The sequence below is a fragment of the Strigops habroptila genome, chromosome 4, assembly GCF_004027225.2.
Source record: "Strigops habroptila isolate Jane chromosome 4, bStrHab1.2.pri, whole genome shotgun sequence".
NCBI lineage: Eukaryota > Metazoa > Chordata > Aves > Psittaciformes > Psittacidae > Strigops > Strigops habroptila.
The window spans coordinates 77,819,942-77,841,100 of NC_046358.1; the positions used below are offsets into that span (position 1 = coordinate 77,819,942).

General features: G+C 39.8%; 2 protein-coding genes across 7 annotated transcripts in view; both read left to right on the forward strand.

Moving 5' to 3' along the window:
• On the forward strand, nt 1-18,583 carry LOC115606542 (acyl-coenzyme A synthetase ACSM4, mitochondrial-like). 5 transcript variants are annotated; one of them, XM_030482634.1, is made up of 14 exons: nt 68-195; nt 6,721-6,986; nt 7,221-7,431; nt 8,749-8,956; nt 9,794-9,937; nt 10,807-10,963; nt 11,796-11,875; nt 13,052-13,175; nt 13,926-14,006; nt 14,156-14,257; nt 15,643-15,770; nt 15,878-15,977; nt 16,593-16,712; nt 17,337-18,583. In XM_030482634.1, exons 2-14 carry the CDS (start codon nt 6,786-6,788, stop codon nt 17,421-17,423), a joined length of 1,743 nt encoding a protein of 580 aa, XP_030338494.1. In that variant the 5' UTR covers nt 68-195; nt 6,721-6,785; the 3' UTR covers nt 17,424-18,583. The 5 variants fall into 5 exon arrangements, with proteins under 5 accessions (XP_030338499.1, XP_030338497.1, XP_030338496.1 ...); XM_030482635.1 differs by lacking the exon at nt 68-195 and adding an exon at nt 4,787-5,154; XM_030482636.1 differs by lacking the exon at nt 16,593-16,712 and having other exon boundaries at nt 9-195.
• Nucleotides 18,077-21,159, forward strand: part of LOC115606543 (acyl-coenzyme A synthetase ACSM3, mitochondrial-like) — a 12,423-nt gene continuing 9,340 nt past the window's right edge. Inside the window, exons 1-2 of one of the 2 annotated variants that reach the window (XM_030482640.1) lie at nt 18,077-18,278; nt 20,603-20,866. In XM_030482640.1, coding sequence (XP_030338500.1) covers nt 20,669-20,866 — 198 coding nt within the window. In that variant the 5' untranslated portion in view covers nt 18,077-18,278; nt 20,603-20,668. The remainder of the gene's footprint in view (nt 18,279-20,602; nt 20,867-21,159) is intronic. The other variant, XM_030482641.1, reaches the window with a different exon arrangement.

The window sequence follows — 21,159 nt, forward strand, 5'->3', positions numbered from 1 at the left end:
TACTTTGCTCAGACTCTGAGGGTAGCCTCATACTGCTTGGCAGAAAGTTAGCGTACATTTTTATAGTAAACCTTGCCTGAAAGAAGGCAGATCTGGGATGCTGTGAGGTTGGAACTGAAGGTCATTAGGAGGACTTGTGAGTTACTGGGCAGAAGACATCAAAGCAGGCCTCTCCTGATAAATATTGTGGGATTGGTAAGTACATAATGGTACGCAACAGGGAAAGTGTTGGGGTTTTCTCATAAATAGGTAGGCCTAAGGCAGATCCTAGAGTGCTGAATCAAAGTTTGGAGCTCAAACTTTTCCCCATGCTGGTACAGCACCATAACAAATCCCACCTTCTGGGAAGCATGGGATTCCTTCTTATTATCTGACTGTGTCTTTGTGATTGAGATGCGTCAACAAGAGAACAGTCTCAGGTCTTGCATTCATTCTGGATTTCTGAAGCTAATTCCTGACAGCCCCACAGATTTCCTGTATCTCTGGGGAATATTGCTTTGTTTCTCATTATCTAAATTCCCTTAATAGTTCCATATTCACATAGACTTTATTTACATAGTCTGTTTTAAGGAGTAGGACATAAAATATTAGGGCTTTATGGCTTCTCTGTGCAGGTGCATGTGTGTGTCCTGTCTTTAGTCTCTTTTTTCCTGTGGCAGTGCAAATGATTACAGCAAATGAACCAGCTGGTTCAGCATTGTGGACTCAGGCTTCCTACATCCTGGAGCAAAATGCTTTGCTGCAGGATAGTTTTTCACTGCCCCAGAGGCTGTTTAGTGGCATGTCTCCAAAGGAAGCTATTGAGATTGAGGCCAGTGATTTCCAGATCATGTGTGTGAGCTGTGAAGCTTATCACTTTCGTGAGTTATTCTGTAATTCTCTGCAGAGTCTGTAGATACCTTTACAGTTTATGGGAGAAAGGCAGTCCATGAGTTTTCAGTAAGCTCTTGACCTGAATCCAAACCAGAAGGCAGTGAGAATCACTAGAGCAAAGTGTGGTTGGGGAGCAGTGTTTCATCTCTGACTCTTTTGGAAGATGCATGGAATGGAAGAGTGTTTCTCCTTCCCTTCTAAAGAAAGCCGGTTGTGAGGATAGTGGGATATGAGAGAAGTCCAAGATGCTGCTCTGAAGCAGGGGGAAGAAATCCTGATTTAGATCTCCTGCATCCTTTGAGTGCCCAGGTCCCTGGGCTAATGTATTCTGAACAATTCTTTCTTCATCTCTTTATGAAAATTTTCACATCTTTCCATTCAGTATGAGGTTGAAATCATGCAGTATGTTACAGTATCTCATTGTTGATCAGCTCTGCCAGTATTAAGGAGCTTTGGCTGCAAACTCATCTCTGACCTGGACATTTAGGTTCTGTGCTTTGAATCAGCTCTTACAATGCTGAGAATAGAGCTTGACTGAGGGTGTTCTGCTAAATTATTTTTTCACCAAAATAATGCATCTTCCAAGGGATCAGAACAGTTCACAACTGCAGACTGGATTTGGCAAATAGCTTTAGACCCTCCACAATTAAAAAATAAAATCTTGCTAACTTTCAACACTTTCCGAATTGTTGAAAAATCTTAACCATTAAGTTTTTAAAAATATTTAAAGTTTCATAACATTGCTTCAGGGTTAATGAAATGTTTAGAATGCTCCAAGCATATTTTTAGTTTCATTAATCTGTTACTGTATTTTAAGTTTTGTTCTTGGAAAAATACAAGTGTTTTCAGTTCAGATTGACCTACACTACTACTACTATTTGTTATCATCATCATCCAGGTTTGGTAGTGAGGCAAAAGAACAATTTACATACACTTCTGCAAAGTTGGGATGTTGCCTTAATTTCAAATATCCCTTCCAAATATGAAATAGATTGGGGTTTTTAGCTTGTGCCCGCTCTCAGCTTGTGCACTGAGCTCAGCGAGTATGGCACAGTGAAGCAACATCAAGCCCAAGCAACAGAGACAAAGCTTTTGCTGTCTTCCTGTCGTGGTTTAAGCCCAGCCAATAACTCAGAACCACGCAGCCGCTTGCTCAGTCTCCCACTTCTTCCCTCCTCCCACTCCCAGAGGGATGGGGGAGGAGAATCATAAGAATGTAACTCCCACGGGCTGAGATAAGAACAGTCCAGTAACTAAGGTATAATACAAAACCACTACTGCTACCACCAAGAGTAATAATGACAAGGCAAAAAACAAGGGGAAAGAATATAAAACTAAAAGAGGAAAGGGAGAAAAAAACCAATAAACACAAGTGATGCACAATAAAATTGCTCAGCACTGGCCGACCGATACCCAGCCCAACCTGAGCAGTGATCTCGGCCTTCCGGGTATCTCCCCCCGGTTTATATACTGCGCATGACATGCTGTGGTATGGAATACCCCTTTGGCTAGTTTGGGTCAGGTGTCCTGTCTCTGCTTCCTCCTGGCTTCCTGTGCCCCTCCTCCCTGGCAGAGCATGAGACTGAAAAGTCCTTGATCAGAGTAAACATTACTGAGCAACAACTAAAACATCGGTGTGTTATCAGCAACTGTTCTCAGACTAAAGTCGAAAACACAGCACTGCAGCAGCTACTAAGAAAGAGAAAAATAACTGTTACAGCTGAACCTAGGACACTTACGCAGATTGAAGAGTTTCTCCTACCAAACTGCTGGGAAATGCAGCTCCATGTTTGTGAAGACTGAAATTATGCAGTGTCTGAGCTTTTAGATGGGTAACAATACGAGAATATACCTTTTGGCTTTGCTTTTGTGATACACTTTCTGTAAGGCTCAGATCTTCTAACAAAGTTAGTTACTTGGAAGCACCCACTATGAGGAATGAACATGAACCTAATAGAAAAACCTAATCAAGTGCTAATTTCAGGGACAGAGTCCAACATAATGCAATTAGAGACACCAGAATATTGGAAGAAGACATTCCCTGAAGCCCAAACTCTCACAGAGGAGACGTGCCACCCAGCAAAAACCTGATACAAAGCAGTGATGAAAATGTGAGAGTGAGAAAAGCCTTCTCTGAATTTTTTTTTTAATACCTGGAGTTTCACCTATCACTGCTGTGAAACACATACTTGCAAAATCTGGCAGTGGAAGCAGAGAATTCCATCTCAGTGTTTTATGTGAGGACCCATCTTACTTGCAGTATCTGTCTTACGCAGCAGACTGGTATTTAACCACCCCAAAATGGAATAAATTACTGTAGTTATGGTCAGAAGTAGACACATGGAGAAAAATAAAAGAAACAAGGACTACTGGGGGACAAAGCACTGGTGAAACAAGCATACCCAAGTGCCACAGCATCAGTCATGCAGAGCCATCAGGGTAAGAGACAGCAGAAATTGATACTCACAGAACTCCACCAGCAGGTACTTAGTTTCCTTCAGTGCTCTGTCAAAGTTGCTGTTTTTCAGCAAGAGGACATTGTTCTTCTTTTTTATTTTGAGGAGTTTGGCTTTCTTTGGCTTTGTTTCATTTGGGCTTATGCTGTCTGCTGCCGGGAAGCCTATGAGAAACAATAATGGCAGAAGGAAAAACTGATGTGTCTTCATCTGTCCAGTTACTGAGAAAGAAGGAAGCAAAGGAGCACTAAGCAGTAGGGTTTGCTGCTTATATGGCTGCTGTTCTATCAGCCAAACTAAGAGGCTGATAAGGTTGATACTGGAGTCTGCCACCAGTGGAGCCAACTGCACCTTTCCACCGGAAGATTAATATAGTTAATGACTTCAGCAGTGTTTGGAAAAGAAGTATGTGCGGGGAAGGTGGGTTTACTGTTCCTTGCCTACAGAAGCACCGTTTGATTTGTAGTGCACTTGTCTAATTAGGTAGTCTGCTTGTGTCACCATTACCTAGTGCAGAGCTGCAGACAAAACAGTAAGTGGTACCCGGGGCAGTATTTGAGGGCTGCTCCTCTGCTGAATATTTGGATGTCCATTGCACTTACAGAGCTATCTGATTATGGATCTCTTTCAGAGCATGCTATTGTCAGGAAAAACTCCCATTGCTTTGCATATGTGATTTTAATGTCTGTTTCTTCACTGCCTTTGTGAGGCTCCCATCTCTGCTAAGGATGGGAAGCGGCAGGTTGTAGCTCAAGTAAGGTATTACTTGGTGGGTTAAACCAGAGACTTTGCCATTGGTTTTCAGTGGTAGCACAATTTCACACAGCGAATACCCGTAGAGTAAGCTGAAGGGACCAAATATTCAATTTCATTCTTAGGATAGCCATCAACTGTGTCTGCAAACTATGAGGCCTCCCTAGCTGGTCCTTTCAGAACGTTTTAAGAGGTATCTTGCAAAAAAGATTGAGGCACCATTTCCCAAGCAGTGGTTATTTCTGTAGATCCCTGCCGATCTGTAATTGTAGCAGAAACATCTTTAACCCTTAAACTGTGTTGAAATTTGTGAACTGTACCCCCAAAGCTGTAGCCTCTCTAGAGGGGACCAGGTATTGTGGTGGTGGTGGTGGCACAGACAAGGACAGAGCTCATTTGAGGTCTGTCAGCAGATGGGTCTGGATTAGTAGAACCAAACTGATATTTGAAGAAATTGCCTCCAATAATGACTCTTACCTTCTCTTCAGGAGCAGTTAAGTGCTGCTTTGCTCCTTCATGCCTTTAGGCTAAAGGATGAAAAATCTGGGTATCAGGAGGGTACTGCTAAAGGAAGGAGTGTTTGCAATGGTTGTTGATGTGTTAGCCCCCCTTTACTGGAGGTGGAAGATCTTGGGTGGCATATTGCTTCAATTTAGGTTGTTTTCATGTCTGGTGTGAGTGGGATTGGGTCTCAAGTGAACCCTTTCCTATCAATCTCAAAGGCTTTGGGTTGTAATGTACCTTGAGGTGTGTCCTATGACCACTTGCACAGGGTGCATAATGAAATCAGAGGGAGATGTGTAGTCAGGCTGCTTGCAAGATAAGATCACACATACATACAGATGCAGTAATCAGGTACTAAACAAAAAAAAAGGCCAGAAAGATAAGAGTCTCCTGTTTGACTTTGTGGTCTTTTCCTAACAAGCTCCTTTCCAAAGATACCTTCCAAGTAACATCCTAGGGTGGTTAAAAAGCATCTTCTAGAAGTACAGGGAAAACCTAGCAAGGCCTGTCTTTTCTGAACAGGCTGTGTTGTAAGCTCAGAAAACAGCCTGGTGCTTCCAGAACACCAGTAGGATGACAAAACCATTTGCTTAGAGAGCTGGTTTTGCCCTTTCTGCCACTAAAACAACGGTCGATGCAAAAGCCTTCTGGAAATCTCCTGCTAGGAAATAGGTGCTATTTTGGATAGGACTTCTAACCTCTATGCACTGGGAGGAAACTGCACCAAGGGGAGGATCATACAGCAGCCAGTCCTGCCAGGACAGATTTGCAATGAGAAAAGGAGTGGTATTTAGTGGAGTTGAACAGAACATGGAAACTGATGGAGAACAGTGTTTTGGTTTGGGCATACAGCAGATGAAGTCACATTTCTGCACCTTTCTTCATCAGTCCTGACTAGTTCTTGCTCCTTCATTGCGTGCTTTACAGTTTTTGAGAGGTATGTGGAAAATTGGCCTTTTGCAGAAGTCACAGGCTGGTCAGCAGGAAATGTTGAATGCAGGATAAACACAATTCTTGGGCCTTCGGCTGTGTTCCTACCCACACCGTGGAAATTGTTCTGTGATAGAGAGCCATTGACACATGCCTCACATGTGAGCACCTTCTACTTGCATTTCTCTGGTTTGCCTCACAAATACAGTGATTTTAGAGTGGTGACAGTTACTGTTATTTATTGGCATTGAACACTTCAACCTGTTACGACATTTACACTTGCAATACATAATGAAAGTAACTGTGCAGTATCCATGTTAGATAGGTATGTGCTATTAAATAAGGAGAAGGTAATGCCACAGAAAGGTTTGAAAGCATCAAGAAATTGATTACACTCAAAAGAAGTTTATCAGAAGATTCTGCATCTGTGAGTAGAGATCCAGTTTTATTGATTTACAAGGCTGGGCATTAAATAACTGCAGTATCATCAATTTTATCTCTTCCACATGTACCTGTATGGTGCGTAGGAAAGACTAGGAGAAACTGGAAATGCTGGAATTTTCTTTGCAAGTTTGTTTTACAACATGTATCTTTTTCCAAGTTGCACACTTGAGCTGAAGTGCAAAGCAAATGGAAGTCTTTGGCATTTCATGTTCCATTGACTAGTGTTTATTTTGTATTTATTCCATGCATCCAGTGAAAATAGAACTCACAAGGAAATAGATTCATCAGTTTTATTGGTGTCTAAGATCAGTGTGAATCGCCATCTAGTGTGTGTTTAAGACACTGCATGATTACAGAGACTGTTTTAAATCAAGGTCATAAAGTGTCCTCAAAACACTTTCTAACTAATGGCGTTTTATTTCTGTATGCAGGCAAAATAAAATACAAAATTTACAAGAATCAAGAGACAGATGTTTAGAAAAGGACTGGCAAGTGAAAGCTTAGAGATGAGATATGAGATTCATTCATCAGCTGACCAAGTAGAGGGCAAAGATTATAATGAAAAAACCAGCACACAATCTCTTTGCCAGAAAAGGAAAAACACTTCTTATTTTACAACTCACATAAAATAATGGGGAAAAATGAGGAAAGGCACAAACAAGCTATTTGTTCAAGCTGGCTTGCATTAATTTGTCCAACATCACAAAGTAGACAGTGTCCAGTACCTGGCTGATTTTAAATGTGTTTTCTTTCATTTCAGATGACTGATTCCTGCAGGTGTGCATCTGATTTATTTCCCCACTGTCTGATAAAACATCATTTATCATGAGGACATTTATTAAATCATGGATTCCTCAGTGCTTGCGGATTCTTGGGTCACCTTGCAGGTTATTCCATGGATGCAATAGGCTTTTTACATCTCAGATTATTTCTTATTATGACGCTATAAACCAGTGTAAAAAGGAACTGCCAGAATATTTCAACTTTGCAAGTGATGTCTTAGATGAGTGGTCACGACTGGAAAAGGTAGTATTTTTCTTTTACTTCATAGACATTGGAACAAATCTCAGATGATACAAATTAATTTTCCTGATGGATACTGGATAGTATAAGCTGCAGAGTAGAATGCACTGCTTTATTTTCTTTGTCAGAAATATAGGTATCACTTTAAGAGACTAGTTGCCAGTGGTGAATTGGTTATCTGGAGTCAATTTGGATAGAAATGAAACATTTTAAGGTTTGTCTTCTGTTGCATTCTAGGTTGGAAGACAAACAGCAAATCCGGCTTTTTGGTGGGTAAATGATGAGGGAGAAGAGGTAAAGTGGAGCTTTGAAGAGTTGGGATTTCTGTCTAGGAAAGCAGCTAATATACTTTCCGAGGCATGTGGTTTGCAGAGAGGAGACAGAGTTATAGTAGTGCTGCCCCGTGTTCCTGAATGGTGGCTACTCTATGTAGCCTGTATGCGAACAGGTAAGTGACTTTACTGATCTCTTGGATGCAGAAAAAAATAAACAGAAGATATGAAAAGTACACTAAATTAAATTGAAAAAAATGTAAGCAGGAATATGCTGCTGTGCCCTGTACAGTTCAGCTTTTGCATAGAGGGAGAATTGGCAGCACCCACACAGGAACCGAAGCAACATAGCGCTAGCTGCTGAACAGACATGGTCCAGTTAAATGCATTCTCAGCTGTAGCCAGTGAAGGTTAAATAGTTACAATCTAAGGCCAAGTTTGACCAAATACGTTATCAATATGGACAGTTTTAATGTAGTAAGTTATATGACCAGACTGGTTAAGAATTTAAAGCAATTTTTTTTTCCCCGCTATTACAGTTTTGCAAATTCTTTGGAAGAATTTAACCCATTGCATTTTTAGAGTGCTAAACATCCATGATAGAACAATTTAGCATCAACAGGGACATGATCAAGTATTTCTGTCCCACTTATAAGCTCTGTGATTTTGGTGGGTTGTAAATGGGGTTAAGGCTCAGAGAATCCAGTTCTATCTTATCCAAAATTTTTCTGGGCTATGATGTGGGAGTCGCATTCAGTATCTCAGTGTCTCGGTTTCCCAACTGTAAAATTTGGTAGTCATCTCTGAAGGTGCGAGAAGACTGAAATCAGTCTGTAGGTCAATTCTATTGAAACCCTTGGGAAAAGGAGGATATAGAAATGCACTAAAGTGCATAGAAATGCACTAAATTGATATTTCACCCCCTCAATGTGATTTCAGTCACATTGTAGTCAGTATCCAAACTTAGGTTTGTTTACATTACAAAATGAATCTAAGCTTGAGGGATTTTTTGACTGAGCACTGTATGTAAGCTCCCTAACCTCCATCTATTTATCCCATATCAGAAGTATTAATTCCTTATTGAAATGAATAATGGCATAATTCCAGATGTAAATATAATCCATATGCTGGTCGTCTTCATATACTTAATAAAGGGGATGATAACCCTTCCTTCCTGAGTTACAGATCATGAAGGAAATGCTCAAAATCACTCTAACTCTACATCTTACTCATGATCTAGTTACCTTTAATATGGATGACACAAAACTCAACATCAGTGTTGCAGGGTTTGAAGGTCTTTCAGAGCCAGATGATCCCAGGTCATTCGTAGGCCACAAATTCACCCAAGCTCTGCCTTCAAACGTGAATTATACTTCACTCTTGTTTCTCAGAGAATAAGAAATAGCTCAGCTTTTTTATGTCTGGGGTCATGTCCTGTGAACGTAATAAAGAGAAATGGTCAATTTTCTAAATTGCTTGTTGCTTTTTTCCAGGAATTGTCTTTATTTCAGGAACATCCCAGTTAACAGCCAAAGACATATCATACCGACTCCAGGCTTCGAAGGCCAAGTGCATCATTACCAATGGCACACTGGCACCTGCAGTGGAATCGGTCATACCTGACTGCCAGTTTCTGAAAAGCAAACTACTTGTAGCCAAAGGGAGCAGAGATGGGTGGCTGAACCTCAAAGAACTCCTTGCGTGAGTATCCAGCTGTTACACCATCATCCCTGTGAGGTGAAAGAAGCTGTATCAGTCAGGTGACGTTGCAGAATTTTTGGATTAATTTCCAAAATACAAATGAGTTACATTTTTGCACCTCTCTGCCAACTTGTTGTAATCACTGCATTAAGTACAAAACCCCCCAACACACTTCTTGGGAGCTACATTCAGATGTTTCTGCTGCTTTTTATTCAGCAGCTTGACAGTTTGTAAAAGCTCTTTGCTTCTACTGTGATCACAGGACTAGCACACAGAGTACTAATCTTGCAGTTGTTTCATGCTTGTCTTCTAGAGCCCAGCCTAATGCCTCTTGAATTCAATGAGAAGATGCCTATTGCCAGCTCTTAGAGCTCAGCTAACATGGCATCAGTTCTTTCCTTTGCTTTCTTCGTAGCCCAGACAACCTGAATTGTTCATCAGTCTTTTGAACATAAATGGTATAGTACGTGTCTAGGACCTGGCACGATAGGCTGAATTTGGCCCCCATTGACTTCATATTGTGAGACAATATGTGTTGAGGTAGAAGTTGCTTTGTTCTGTAACAAGCACCCTGAGTGCCCTTGCAAAATAGTTGTAAACAAAGTCACTGGAATGTGCTGTAGGTGCTCACATCTTGAAAGTTGTGGCATACAGAGCACACTTGTGACTAGCAAAATGTGCTCTCTAACTCTTACCTTGGTGTCTGATGCAACTGTTTATTTAGTGAGATATTACAGTTTGGGGCCCTTTTCCTGTTTATTTCCTAAACCTTAAAAAGTACCGCTTCCTTCATGAAAAACTACATGCAGTAACTGTCATATACTGTTTCTTCTGAAGGGTGGCATCTGCTGACCATGAATGTGTCAAGACAAGGAGTCAAGACCCAATGATAATCTCTTTTACTAGTGGAAGTACGGGCCTTCCAAAAATGGTGGTGCAGTCCCACAGCAGTTATGGCATTGGATTTGCAACCAGTGGCAGGTAAACCTTGCAATTGCTCCCAGTGTCCTGGTTAAGTGACATGATCACAGTTAAATTTAAAATGTGACTGTAAAAACTCCAGTAAATATAGGCATTTCATAAGTGTGAGTTCTTGCTTCTTCCTCACCTTTCCCCTCTCACAGTGAATCCTTATTATAGAAAGCTTCGTGAAGACTCAGTTGAGATCGTAAAACACAGTGTTCTGTCACTCAGAGGGCTGACTGCAGAGTAGCAATAAGGGTAGTGTCCTTGTAGCAAAACCAGATAAAGTCAAGTGCTTTAGTATTATGTAAACCTTCCTTGAGAATGAAAGCAACCTTAGGACATAGCATTATACCTTAAAAGTTACAGTTTAGTCTGAATCTGTGTTTTGGTACTGATCTGCTTTCATTTAACATCTTTTATTTATGCTTCCCAAGAAGTGAGAAATTTCATTAAAATCAAAGGATATATTTCCCAAGGAATTCTGAGTTGGAAGTTGGTGGTATAGAATCCATAGAAGTAATATGATTAATTTCCTAGAGAAGTAAGATGTGATTTAGCTGATGTCACTAATCGGCAAGGTGGGGAAGGTCTACGTCAAGTAATCTGTTTGTTTTTTCAACTAGATCCAAACTCTGCAACTCAAGCCAAGGATGTTTTGCACTGTTCAGGAGAAAACCAAATGCTGGAAATGTTAAACAGGAGGGAGTAAAGGGAAATAAGAGAGTGTTTAAGATACTTCAACTCTTACAGACTTTCTAAAGAGCCCCACTTGCTGACACCACATCTTCTAATGGGAGCTTCCTGCCCTTTAATTATGCTGTGACCTGTGCCTGAGTCTTTCACACCCTATGAAGCTTTTTTTTTTCACTCTGTTTTATCATCAGGTACTGGATGGACTTGACTCCTTCAGATATAATGTGGAATACCTCTGATACTGGCTGGGTAAAATCAGCTTGGAGCAGTGTTTTTGCACCATGGATCTGTGGATCGTGTGTCTTTGTACACAACATGCCACAGTTTAAACCAGAAGTTATTGCAGAAGTAAGTGTAACATTTATAACTCAGTTTTATTTCTGTTTTGCATAACAGGAGCAAACAAGCTGGGCTCCAGTGTGTGGGTACCCACTGCTCTGTAGCAGAAGGGATAGTAATTCCCACATCCCAAGCAACCATCCCTCCAGAAACCCAGAAGAACAAGTGTTTTCCATCATAGTTAGGCCATGTGACATGGCTACAGTGTAGAGGAGATGTGGTGAAAGATGCAGGGTAAAAAGAATTCAGGATCACTGCTGTTTTGTCCCATATTTAGCCAAATTTCACTTCAAGTATGGACTTCCAGCAGCTTTGGGTTTAGGGTGAGCATGAGCCAGTGATCAGAGTATGGCATAGACATGAACTTTCAGTGAGTTGCCAAAATGCCTGTTCCTCCTCTCTGCCATTTCACAAAACCAGTCAGCTGGCCTATTTGCCCCAACAATAGTCACTTGTGTGGAGAGGAGACCCAGACCTCCCAAGAATAAAATTGGAAAAGCTTTGGTGTAGTTCATTGTTGTCACTTAGTCTTGAGCCTAGGACACAGTTGCCTGGGAAGCAGAAAACAATTTTAACTAGAACTACTACTCTCAGTGGTCATTCATTTACATGAGAATGATATTTCCTACAGCAGTGGAACTGACAGGTACAGCCACTCTGCAGTCTGGATTCATAGTCACTAATGCATAGGTGTTCTCTGTGTCGAATGTATGTTGCATTTTTATAGCTTTCATTTTGAAGACATTTGAGCACATAACTTGTGTTAATCACCTTCACATTTGCAGGGTCAGACCGAACATTACATTCTCTTTTCAACAAAATAACTTTCTATGTTTCCTAGACTCTCTCAAGATACCCCATCACTACCTTTTGCACTGTTCCCACCGCCTACAGCATGCTGGTCCAACATGATCTGAGCAGGTACTGCACATCTGTCCATTCCAGGGGTAGCAGAGAGAGGCTGGGATACAATGCTGTGACAGCTCTGGCTGTTTAGTTCCTTATGTTGCTTAATTTTTATTTTTTTTTTTTTTCCAATTAAAAGAAATGTAATTCAAATTGCTCTAGAAAATTCTCAGTGTCTTACTTGGTCTTGGATGTTGGCACATAACTCAGCTTTCCACGAACATCTGATATGCTTGCTCAGACTTATTCTTTCTTGTTAGCTCTTCCAAGAAAACACCTTTCTTCCCTCTTCTTCCAGCAACAAAAAAAAAAGCTACTTAAATTATAGGTTTAAACTAACAATAGTTTTTGTGGCTTTAAACTAACATAATACAGCAAACTGTTCTAACTTGCTAACACGTAGAGAGAAAGGAATGTTCAGCTGATGGGGGAAGGAACATCATGGGACTGATAACAACTAAGGAGACAGTAAATAAGACCAAGGATGCTAGCCTTCAAGATAGCAGAGTGGCGTCGAACATGGAGTGAGACTGGAACAGAACAGAAGCAAGGACATACCAACTGCTAACTCAGCACTAGGACCTCGCGAGTGTGTGCAAGCACTGAGGTCATTCAGTAAACACAGTGAGGAAGACTATCGGTGACCACCAGAGACCCCCACTCAGCAAGAAAGCACATGCGTAATTAGAATGCAAATATTATAACTAGTATATTATATATTATAATATTATAATTAGCTTTCCATGCAATTATTTACATATTCATGATATTTCCAGGATATAAATAATGCTATAAATATGCATGAGTATGGTAAATATATAACTGCTGCTGGCAAGTAATGGGTGTGTTTGCCTTTGTGAAGCTATTTGTGTGTGCGCCCAGCACTGCAGTAAAGAATGCCTGCTTGCTAAAACTCCACATTGAGTCTTAGAGAGTTTCTCTGACCAATTTTCATGGTAACACTTCCAGTGACACAGATATAAACCGCATTGTCCTCAGTGGTAACATTAGCAATCTAGGAGTTCAATCCAGATGTGTGCAACGGGATGGTGATTGTAATTTCCAAAGTAACTTCTGAGGTTTTAGACATACTAACTATGAAAGATGAGGGAGGCTGTGCAGTTAAGACCATTCACTGTTCTTTTCAGCAGTTAAAAGAGAAAAAGTATTTAATTTGCTATTTCTCTCAAGGTACAAGTTCATGAGTCTGAAACACTGTGTAACTGGAGGGGAACCGCTCAATCCTGAAGTGATGGCGAAGTGGAAAATCCAGACAGGGGTGGATATCCATGAAGGTTATGGCCAGACAGAAACAGTATGTTTGCATTAATTCTTGAGTATGCCATTTCAAAGATAACAATACCAGAGACACATTGTGCTTGATAAATCAATGGAAAAGGTGAGAATCATTTAAATGAACTATAGTCTATATAATTATATATATGCTTATACAGTTCCAAAATCAACTAGCAGCATATTTTAATATTTATAGGAAATACTGTGACTATGGAGTTCAGCCCCCTGCAAAAGCCATGCCATAGATTATCTCAGATCAGATAACTTGTAGTAGATCCCTTCCATCATCTTTACTTAAAAGGCAGAACTGAAAAAAAAAAAAAGTAATTTGCTCTGGGTATCAATTTGGCCTGTTTGAGGTTTTAATGAAAAATATTAAATCAGTTCACATCCCAGACTTTTCTGCAAGTGAACATTAACGAAGCTATTAAGAGTCAGATTTCAGGCATTCTCTCCTCTTACCCTTGGTATGGCCCCAAATTAATTGTCCCATTAGTGAAATAAGATCTGTAATAATGTCACATCTGCTGTCTTGCAAAATCAAGTGTTTGCAGAAGAACCCACTGGCTCAGACTGAACACAACCAACCTCATTCCACAGGGCTGAACTGAACTGCCCCTCAACCATCTCTGATGTGCTCGAGAACCACAGTGCTTTAGTCCTGATTCAGCCCTTGTCACGACCAACTCATGCTGTCATGCCTAATGCAAACAATAATAAAGTCTACAAGATGTTGCACAAATTAAAAAAAAAGTAAATCTATTTGCAGGTGACAATATGTGCCAATATGAAAGGAATGGAAATTAAACCTGGCTCTTTGGGAAAACCTGTTCCCCCTTACGATGTGCAGGTATGTTGATATGTCTTATCTGAGCTCAGCTGCAGTTGTGGGTACAGGAGGAAGGGAAGGCTGTCTGTGTTTGTTCTCTGTCCTGCACTGTGCTGTAGCGGGTATTTCAATGAGTGAATCCAAGCAATAGCGTTTTGTCCTTTCTGCAGATCGTAGATGACCATGGGGCTGTTCTGCCTGCAGGAGAAGAAGGCAACATTGCTGTCCGAGTTAAACCAACGCGGCCATTCTGCATGTTCTCTGAGTACTTGGTAAGCCCAAGTTGGTCTGTCTGTGCCTTCCAAGAAACTCAAGAGAGATCCAGGGCAAAGTTCTTCTGACTTATTCAAAAAGCAGAATTTCATCTAGGATCTTCACAAAGTCTCACTAGGCTGCTTGAGGGCTTTGGGCCTGATCAGTACATTGTTCTGCTAATCCTGGAACGGACTGACTGGCAGAGTATAACTTCAAGATGTGACATAAACCAGGGGGTACCTTGTTCCAGACCTGTACCTGGCAGTTGGCATGGACTTCATGTTCAGTCCATTCCACTCCCATCCTTGGCTAAGGATTAATCAAGGAAGCCCATAAAGGCTACTGTAATACATCAGAAGCTCAGGGAGGCTTTCCAAAGAGCACAAGTATCTTATGTCCTCATACCACTGTCAGAGGTATCCATAGATTTATCTCTTACATCTTTGAAAGTTACACTTTCCAGCATGCACATATCTGTGGTGTCAGAGAAACCCTTTGTACAGTGATGATCCCATGGGTTCGTGGTAGTGGCATATGTAATCTAACATCACTATTCAAATGGGAATTCTCTACCCATTGAAAACAGAACAGATTTAACAAAATTCAGAAAAATGGCCATCTTGGTTCAGGTCAAAAGTCCATCTAAGCTAGTATTCAGTCTGTGGTGGTGCTGAGTTGTAGTACATACTTAAGAAAACCCTAGAATCAGGCAGATACAAAGATACTCTTCACTCCATTTGAACTATTGTGTTGCATATGCTTTGGGGAACCTGTCTATGTGTTTAAACCTCTTCTGAAACCCCATAATATTTGTATATTTGTAGCATCCTCAAACAACAACTTGCACAGAGTAATTACTATGTGATAAAAAACTTCTTTTGGTTCAGTACTATTATTTCAACTTTTCATTTTGTCTTCTATTGTCAAGGTGTTTCTCCTGTGTAATCTACACCTGATAGATCAATGTAGATAATGAAGTTTTTCCTGTAGGTCACCTCATTTGTGTTTTGATCTTGAAGGTTGGGGGTAAACAGTTTCCACTGACAGGAGGTTATTGTGGCACCCCCCTGCAGTGATAAATCATTTCTCTGAAGACAGCAGGTTATTCATTTTAGTAATTTGCTGTGATGGATGAGCATTTTGATTTAACACAACTTTTTTTCCCTAGAACATGAAACCGTATCTACGCAAATGCTGTTTTCCACATCTCACAGACTTCCACCACAAGATTGCTAACTGTTTTTTTAATTGAAGACACAAAATAATACTTAGGTTAAGAACAACTTTAAAATTGTCTGGATCGTTTTTAGCATTACTGCAAATAAATGCATTACATTTCATTACATACATTCCATTTCACTAACAATCCCATACATTTTTTGACATGTTTGATTGTTGTCAGGATAATCCAGAGAAAACTGCTGCCTCTGTGTGTGGAAATTTTTATGTCACTGGGGACAGAGGGATTATGTGTGAAGAGGGATATGTCTGGTTTGTTGGAAGAGCTGATGATATAATTAATTCTTCTGGGTAAGTCAGTTGCTATTAGCAGTGCTCATTTGCCTGTTGAAAGTCAATCTGAAACACCAGTTGAGTGGCTAGCTTGCTGCAACTGTCATATCTGCATTTTCTCCCAGGTATCGCATTGGCCCATTTGAAGTTGAAAGTGCATTAGTGCAACACCCTGCAGTGTCAGAGGTAGCTGTTGTCAGCAGTCCTGATCCAGTTCGAGGGGAGGTAAATAGAAAAAAAGAAGATACAGAAAGAAATACACTTTATTCTGAGCATCAAGTTCCCTATACGTACTAGGCTGCTTTGGAATTAAGATGTTGGTGATTTTTGACATTAAAATCTGTTAAAAAAAAAACAACTTTAAAACCGTACTTGACAGATCTTAGAATTTCGGAATTATTTCCTTGTTTGCAGGGTTTTATATGGGGAAAAAGTTTGGCTCCTAAAACATACTGTGGCATCTTTTTGTCTAAGAAATAGAATTCAGATTATTTCTCTTTCTGTCACTAAGTACCTGGTAGCAATTATATCCAGAGTATCTAATTTTTCTTTATACGTTTTGCTACTTCGCAACATTTCTTTGAGCCCTGGGGTGAGATTTTCAGCTGTCCTTTTTTCTCTTCTACAACTTTCTGAAAGTTTAGTAGTGTCTAAAGTGGAAAAAAGAGCTGCAGAGTATTTCCCTAATAATATTGCATTCTGCAAGAAACAGCCAATATAAAGGGAAGGTAGAGAAAAAGCTCAAATTTTTGCGTTCTGAATACTGAGTTCTGGAGACAAATATATCCCTTTATTCCCATGTCTGGAAGTTAATGGAGTCCCTTACCTTTTGTGGCACAGGTAGTCAAAGCCTTCATTGTTTTAGCTCCTGCTTATGTATCACACAATCCAGAAAAATTAACTCATGAGCTTCAGCAACATGTCAAGAAGGTGACTGCACCTTACAAGTACCCGAGGAAGGTAAGTACACCACAGAAAGACAGGTCTTCTGATGGTATCAAACATAGAACAGTGTTTGTCCTGCTTTGGCTTCTTTTCAGCTGCATTCTGACAAACACTCCAACCATAGTTAAATAAAATGAAAGTAAATAACAGGGTTTATTGCAGCTGTGGCCTTGGGTTCACTGTATGTCCTGGAAAGAATCCACAGGGAGGAAATGGTAGTATAACTTACCTTTATCAGGGTCCACTCTTCCTTTCATAAAATACTACGGTTTTCATAGCAACTCAAGGGCAAGGCATTCAGCTCTTACCAGTTCCTCCCTGGAGCTCTGTTCAGACTCTCACCAGAGCAAAGGGGAAGTTCCTGCTGGCATCAGATGGGTTGGAATCCATCCCTTATAACCAGGAAAAACATCAGTAACTCCCTGTCCTGACAGCTGAAGCACTCATCTCTTGAGGACTGTGTCCCTGCAAGTACTGTGCAGTCAGCTAAGATGTGTGAAAGGAGTTTCACCATCCCAGCCCCAAGCTGTGCAGCTTCCTATCTTTTTACTCCAGCCATAATAAAAGTGTCTCTTTCCTCGCATCCGGGAGATTAATCAGAATGTTATTTGGATAAAAGTGAGCACTTTTGCCTTTCAGGTGGAGTTCGTTCAGGATCTGCCAAAGACGACTACTGGGAAAATCCAGAGAAAGGTTCTAAGGAACAAAGAGTGGGGAAGAATCTAACATGATCTGGAAACTGAGGAGAGAAGATTCCCATCATCTGTACCAGCCATAGCACATCATACTTGGCATGTGGTCATGACCCAGAGCACTAGGAGAACTTAGGAAAAAACAAGCTATAGGAAAAAAAAGGGGGAGGTAACACTCACATGGCTTGAGGATGTGTGGTACTGGAACCGCTTCTGCCGTCGACCTACAGATTTCCAGAAGGCAGAAGGTGCAATGAGGAATGGGAGAGAGAAGGAAGCTTACAAAGGTTTAATTATTTTACTGGAATTAGTATAAACAGCCTCTTTAAAAAGTGTAACTACGACAGTTTAATAATTACAAATAAATGAGAAATTAATAAAAAATATCTTTCTCCTATAGTGGGTATCAGCAGTGAAGTGAGATTCTCTCTTCAAAAACTATCGCTGTAACATTCCTATTTTCTTTCTGACTGGAAGGAGAAAGTCATATTCTTTAACACCTTCCTCTTCATGAATTTGTGATCTACTTAAATGGTTAAAGTGGGGGGAAAAAAGAAAATACAAAGTGCTTTAGGAAAAGTTGCAATTTACGCACAATTGACAACAGTGTAAATGATTACAAGAAAAAGGTTGCTCCACAGGAAGAATCGTGCTGCGTGGTCTGTTTTGTGCTATGTTCTGTTCTCATTACTGCAAAAGAAGCAAATGATAGAGTAGAAGGGGTTTCACTCCACATCCTTTTTGGCAGAGCGTCACGTTTCATAACATTTAGATGAAAGCTAATCTTTACAGTGCCTCGTTTGGGAAACACATGTCCTGAAAGCAGAATGAACTGAATGAAGAGGATCTACCCAACCAGCTCTCCATCTATATTGCTAACAGCAAACAGGTCAGGAAAACATTGTTTGTCTGAATTCTTAGTGTTGCTGATGGTTGAGAAGCAGCAGATGGTACTAAATCAGGAAAAATAATCTCTGATTCTTGCAGCAGTTCAGAGGATTTTGCCATTACTGGATCTTTTCCTCAATTTTTTTTACTTCATTTTCACCTGTAAGTTTGCAGGTGAAAGTGTGCTAAAACCTGAAGGCTCTTACAGCAAAATTTTGATGACAGTTTCGTAGACCACTAGGGAATCAGTAGGGATTTAAAATGTTTATCATTTCACCAGTCTTGAATACTGTTTCCAATCTTGAATACTGTTCCGGAATGTTCTTTCTCTCCTATTTTCTTTACAGGCTATTGTGTAAATTTTGTCGTTGCAATGCTCTTAAATCTGCAGATTAGATCTAAACCATAGAATTAGAGCAGACTAAGAAATGAGAAATATCGGCGTTATTAAAAAGAATAATCGGAGCTATTAAGCTCATATGTTAAGGGAATTAAAGTGGATCCATTGGTTTTTAGCATGAACAGTGGAGGTCATGACCTCAAAGGTTATTTAACAAAAATCTTACATATTTTTACTGGCAGTCGTTTCCTCAGGTAAGAAAATAAAACAATAAAAATGAATGCGTATTCCAGAATATGACATAAAACCCCTGAATTAATGTCCATTTTCTATGAATGTAATTAGGAAATATTTAAAATACCATTTTACACCAGTAGAACCTTTTTAGATTAATTTTTTCCACTAGGTCCTGAATAGAGTTTTGATTTAAAATGTAAGTACTATCTAAATAAGTTTCTGCTCTATAATCCTCATTCTGAAGAGGGTGACACTTAGGGACACACCACTTAATTTTATATCCATGTTCTGCAATTGTTTCTCAGGAGCAAATTATACCCTACAGGTTTATTTACAGCTGGTCAGTATTTCTCTACCCCAATCTCAATGTAACATGGAGAACACTGTGAATTACTCTTGATTTTGACAAAGTATGTGTTCTGGAGGGAAAATCTGCCTCTAGATTCTTTATGCTGTCAGATATCACTGAAAAGATTTAAGTTGTCCACGTTCTAGGTATTTGAGTTCATTCACCTGATGGGCATATTAAATATTACTGTAAAAGCTCCTGCTAAGCAATAAGCTGTTAAATAATTTATTTTTTCTCGGGGGATAAAATTTGACCAAAACTGAGATCCAGGCATCAGAGATGTAATGATAAGTGGTTACAGTTGAAGACACAGGACAAAAGGTAAATAAACACAAAAAAAACTTTAAACCTTGGGACAAAGGGCAAAACTTGGCAGCTTTGTTCAGGCCACAGAACTTTCCACATGGAAAAGCATTTAGCTGAGAGTTTACCTATAATTTTGTTCCTAGTTTGTGGATAGCTTCATCCTTCGTAAAAACAGAAAATTAACCTGTATTTCAGCAGTCACTCACCTAACCTTAGTAATTTGTGTTTGTGGTTAAAAAAGGAATAAATAGACCTAGGTTTTAGAATCATCATAAGCCTCCAACTGGCTTCTGCTGTGACTGCAGGCTTTCCCAGACATGTTTGATGATCTTCATGTGCACATATGGAAACCTCTCGATAGCTTTAAAATGTTTAGAGTTGAGCACAGTTCTGAAGCAATCTTCTAGACTGCTGAAAATAATAGTAGTAATATAAAAAGAGAGAAGGAAAAAAAGAAGAATAGCAATGGAAAGGAAGAAAATAGTTTGACTTGAGAGCTTTTAGAGTCATGGGGAGTATAGATGGGAGAGGGCATTTACAGCAAGCAAATGTAGAAGTGTCTAAAATTTGGGGGCCTATGTAAGGGATTACTAAAGTGAAGTTCTTGGGGAGATACGTGGTGAATGGATATATCAGTCAGCAACTGTTCAAGCTAAAGCAGTGAGAATGTTGATGGAAGTAGTCTGGAAACATCCTTCTGCTCCATGTGAAGGAAAAGGAATAGAGAATCAGGTACTGAATGCTTTGGAGTAAGAACCAGTTACCTTCTTACAGTGCAAACAATAACCTCTGCTGTTGTGTTTGACTACGGAGAGTTATGGGCAATTAGCAGCCCCAAAGAACCATAAGGATCTGCTGAGCCACAGGGAAGATGCTAGATCAGTACAGTACATTAAATCCTTAAAAAGCTGATGGTAAAAAATGTAAGAAAGCAGGATGGAGAACTTCACATTTAATTGAACTGATAAAAACATCAGTTAGGCTGTGACTAGCCTAAGTGACTTCAATTAATAACTTATCAATTCAAACTGAATTGTCTTTGGATAATCTCAAGATTCTTTTCCTTTTTTATTTTTCTTTTGTTTTGCTGCAGGTTTCATAGCAACGATTCTGCTAATTTTTATATAATCTATAGCATCTACGTACGTCTTCTCCTGCCATGAAGTTGTTTAAATTACAGACTCTAAAATCCTTTTGGACTCTGAAGCCTCCTAATAGGACTTTCCATTGCCACCCCAGACTGCTTGCCTCTGATGTATATTCACAATACGAGCCTGTCAGGCAGGGCAAACAGGAAATACCAAAATACTTCAACTTTGCAAGTGATGTACTGGACAAATGGTCTGAGATTGAAAAGGTAGATGATCTTTTGTTGTGCAATGAGATACTTTAATTTGAAATTTTACTTGAAATAAGCTGGGTATTTCTTTTATCAAAAAAATCAGTTGTCAAAACCCGTTTGCATTAGGAAATGTTACAAAATCTCATTCTTTCTTGCTTTATTTTAAAAGTGTCCCTGACCCTTAGTGCTTCCTATGTAGGTAGAAAAAGCAGTGGTAAGTCCCTTTTGACTTTGATTTAACCTTCGAATGGCTGTGTTTATTCCTTCTGCATACTATAATATTAGATATTCACATCATAAAAATACAG